Raw genomic sequence first — 4,161 nt, 5'->3', positions numbered from 1 at the left:
TCTAGGGCTCAAGGTAAAAGTAATTTTTGGATCACTTTTAGATTTACGCTAAGCTTCACCTTCTAGCTCTGGGCTTAGGGTAAAAGCAACTCCAACCATTACCTCTCATTATATATAATTGAAGTGACACCAAAATTATAGAGAATGAAAGGTGATTTACCTTCTCCAAAGCATCCTTCTCATGATCTATATTTTTTGAGTTTTATATATGAGTTTTGTATATTCACTAGAAAAGCCCATTCGGTAAAAAAAGTCCAGCTAGACTCCCGCCCTCTCCCGCTTCTCTTGCCTCTCCCTCAATCTCCCTCCCGTCCTTTTTATTCCACAATATAATTTCAGTGTTTCCCATCTCCTCAGTGTTCCTCAGTGTTTTCTTTAACTTCAAAAATCAAAATTTAAAGAACGATTATTATACATTATTTTAGATAATCAATATAGAAAACGTGGTTGTAATTGCTCTGAAGCTCCAAATATTTTAGAACCCATACATGTATGGACAAGAACGGCCGACTTCGGTTTTGTATGCATTATTCAACTTCACATTGTTTTTAACGGACGCAGCGACAAATCTGAAAAAAAAATTCTAGAAAAATCCCATTTATCAAATCATCAACACAACCACCCTTTTAAAACATGAACATTATTATTTACATCACGCACTTGATTCGCAGCTTCATAAAATAAAATTAAAATTAAAAAAAGGTAGTAGTAATACAAATATCGTAAATAACGAGCCCATCCCCATAATCAATCCCGCCCCTTCATTATCACCCCCAGGACACCATCCAACGGCTGGAATTTAATATCAAATTTTGGCCAATTTCTCAGCCTTAATCACAGGATTTTCCTTGGCAATAACCTCTCTCCCAGCCGCCTTAAAATCAAATGTACACCCATGTTGTTCCGGGTACCTATGGGTCCCGCAAAACGTAATCCCGCACCGACACGTGAAACCCATCAACCCGACCCGTTTCCTGCATGCCATGCACTTGTTTGACTTCACAACACCCGACGTTCCAGCCTTAGCTGCCACCTCGGATGTCCGTACATCCTCGGACTTCTCCGGTACCGACACGGTGGCGTCAGACGACGGTTCCACCACGGCCGCCGGAAAAAGAGAGTTTTCGACGGCGGATTTTGCGGAGTTTTCTTGCTCTAATTTCATAGAAATGTCACGGTAACATTTTGAACAGAAATTTTGTGTTGCAGGGCTGCCGAAAAAACCGCAGTTATTAGCACATAGACGGTGGCCTTCTGGAGCTCGACATCCATGCTCTTCTGCCATAATAAATATTTGTTATGTCGAAGTATATATAAATTTATAAAGATTTGTGTAAGTTTTGATTTTTTCGGGAGAATTTTGTAGAAAGAGAGGGATAAATAGGGTTGTTGTTATTGTTGATGTGAGAGAGAGAGAGGAGAGGAATCACGGAGAAGAAAAAGAGGGGGAAATGATAGGGGGAGGAAGGGACCAAGAAATGGCACAAATAATATTAAGAAATGATGTGGGTTGATTATCATAATCTAACAGGCATGACTGATTCTTAATTTGGTGATTATCCTATTTGATTATGTTATTAATGAAAATAGTAAATGATTGGACAAGTAAATTCATAAATAAAAAGATGAGGAACACATGATCAAAGTGAGAACAGGCTGGTACGAGCCAAAAAGGAGGATCGCTCGTTTATGTGTTAATTGTTAATCATCTTCACTGTTAGGCTACATGAATGAATGGAGGGATATTTATGAATTAAGTTTTCAGAAAAAAATATTTAAAATATAATAATCCATAAAAATGGTGCGATCCTGCGATTGTAGGTGCCGACAAAAAAATAATTGAAACCGGAGGAAATGAGACGCGTGGCTAAACACAATGGAAGTACAGGTTAGGAGGAGGGGTCCAAAAAGGAAAGTTGAGTGTTGGGCGGTGAAAAAAGAGGATTGTTGCCTAAGAAAGTGCGCTTAAATGGGCTTAAAGCCCAATTGAGCGATCTTTAATTAACTACTACCTCAATCCCAATTTATTTGTTTTGTTTGACTCTTTACGGTCAAATTAACCCAATTTTAACTAAAAATTTCACATACGATAATATCGAAAATACTTATAAAATTTATATCATTAAAAAGTATGTTTAATCTACTTTTATACGTATATTTTAATTTTTCAAAATAATGAAAGAATGAGTTTTTATTTACGGTCAAAGTTAAGATAATTTGACCATTAAAAATTAAACAAGACAGATAAATTGGAACAGTGAGGTATCATATATGTTGAAAATGGTTGAAAATGTGAAAGTTGGGATAAGGGTACATTCCCGATTTCATTTTATCATTCATGTCAAATTTTGTATGTTTACTAGTTGTAACATTCATATATAATATTATTTTATATTTTTTCTTTTATTTTTATATTCATGTATTACAATTAATATATTCAAATTTTAATGTTTTACCTTTAAATTTTTAATTTTAAATATTTTGAAAAAATTTTAATTTTGTTTTATCATGTTTTTTTATCGCATGTAACCCGCAGCCGCAACCTTTTGGGCGCGCACATGATAAATCCTACGGGCTCCCGCAATAGCCTGCAAACCACGTGAACCAAGATAAACCGTATTTAAGCGACATTCTCTGACTCAAGAGGCATAATCATAAATTCTCCTCCAGTGAGATTTGAACCTGTGACCAAGAGATTAGTTATCCTCTTTTTAACTAACTAAGTCAACCCTTGCGAGCTATTTTATCATGTTGTAATCATATAATTTTGTTTTAACTCGAGAGCAATAAACGGGCCAAATTTAATCAATCTAATTATATCTAATTTTGCTTTTTTTTTTTTATCTTAGATCAATAGTATAACTTATTTTCGTCGAGATGAATAGTGCATATTAAATAGTTTTATCTCGATATCATTATCCTTACTTTTTAAATTTTTTCTTTTTCATTTTATATTCATGTATTAAAATTATTAATTCATATAATTTATAATTTACATTTTCATTTTGTTTTAAAAAAAATTACTCACTCCGTCCAAACCAGTTGTTTATATTTGGTTTGAACACGAAAGTTAAAAAAAATGATAAAGTAATTGTGGAAAGTTAAAAAAAGTGAGTAAAATGGTGGGACCGATTACTATTTTATGTATAAAGTGAGTATAGCGGGGATAAGTAATGGATGAATTTACTTTTTATATTATAAAAACTTTACTACTTTTGAAAAATTCTGAAATGTAAAGAATTGGAAGGGATATCGCAAAAAGGAAAGTGTAAATAAATGTTTAGGAGATGGGGTACACATTATCAACTTATAAGTTGCTTACAAGTAAAATTTTTCGAATACCTAAATAACTTATAAGTTACGATGTTTATATTACTTATACGGTATTTTACAACTTTAAATTATAAGTTATATTTTTTAAAATATGCTAAACGGGGCCAAAATGTGATTTAACTTTCTCCAAAACTATTTCGATATATCAGTGCAACAAAACTTATAAAACAATTTTTATTTATTAACTTAGTACATGATAATAATATTTATTATCTATAATAATATATTTTGTCTTTGTTTATTAATTATTTATATTATTAGGGCTTAAGGATCCTAAAATTAATTTTAAATAATTATATAAAGTTAAGTGAGTTTTTAATATAAAGTTAAGGCAGGGGTTAATTATTTCATTATAAAAATATCATTTAACTTTTATTTGCAAATCCTAATAATTTTAGATAATTTCCCCAAAGTTAATTTTAGAAAACTTTTTCTCATATTATTATAATGAGTAGCAAGATTATTAATAAAGAAATACTATTGGCAATAAAACTATTATAAGTTCCTTCAAAAAAACTAGAGCACCCGACCCGAAGAATTGTGGCCGCAGATTATTTACGATAAAAAACTAGAGTAATATTAGATTCGCCAAATATTTTCTTAAATTTACCCTTAGTGTATCACATGACGAATTTTAATTTAAAACACATATTTATACACATGGTCCCACATTATTATTAAAAAAATGTTACTTTATTTAAATTGACACATATTATTTAGGAAAAAATTCGAGAAAATAATTTGCGGTACCTAGTTTTTCTCATAAAACTGTTATGAGTAAAACTATGGCACAAAACTATTATGAGTAAAAACTACGGGCAATCAATG

General features: G+C 31.6%; 1 protein-coding gene across 1 annotated transcript; it reads right to left on the bottom strand.

Annotated features, from left to right (window-relative positions):
• Positions 1–624: 624 nt before the first annotated feature.
• On the bottom strand, positions 625–1,711 carry LOC141711847 (zinc finger A20 and AN1 domain-containing stress-associated protein 4-like). The gene has a single exon (XM_074514531.1). The coding sequence runs from the start codon at positions 1,283–1,285 to the stop codon at positions 806–808; it is 480 nt and encodes a 159-aa protein (XP_074370632.1). The 5' UTR covers positions 1,286–1,711; the 3' UTR covers positions 625–805.
• Between the last annotated feature and the right edge of the window lie 2,450 nt (positions 1,712–4,161).

Source organism: Apium graveolens, chromosome 3 (assembly GCF_009905375.1).
Source record: "Apium graveolens cultivar Ventura chromosome 3, ASM990537v1, whole genome shotgun sequence".
Classification (NCBI taxonomy): Eukaryota; Viridiplantae; Streptophyta; class Magnoliopsida; order Apiales; family Apiaceae; genus Apium; species Apium graveolens.
Note: the sequence above shows the minus strand (reverse complement) of the source record. Positions and strands in the feature narration are given on the sequence as shown.

Coding starts and splice junctions, on each gene's coding strand:
- LOC141711847 (XM_074514531.1), bottom strand. CDS start 1,285: ATGGCAGAAGAGCATGGATGTCGAGCTCCAGAAGGCCACCGTCTATGT.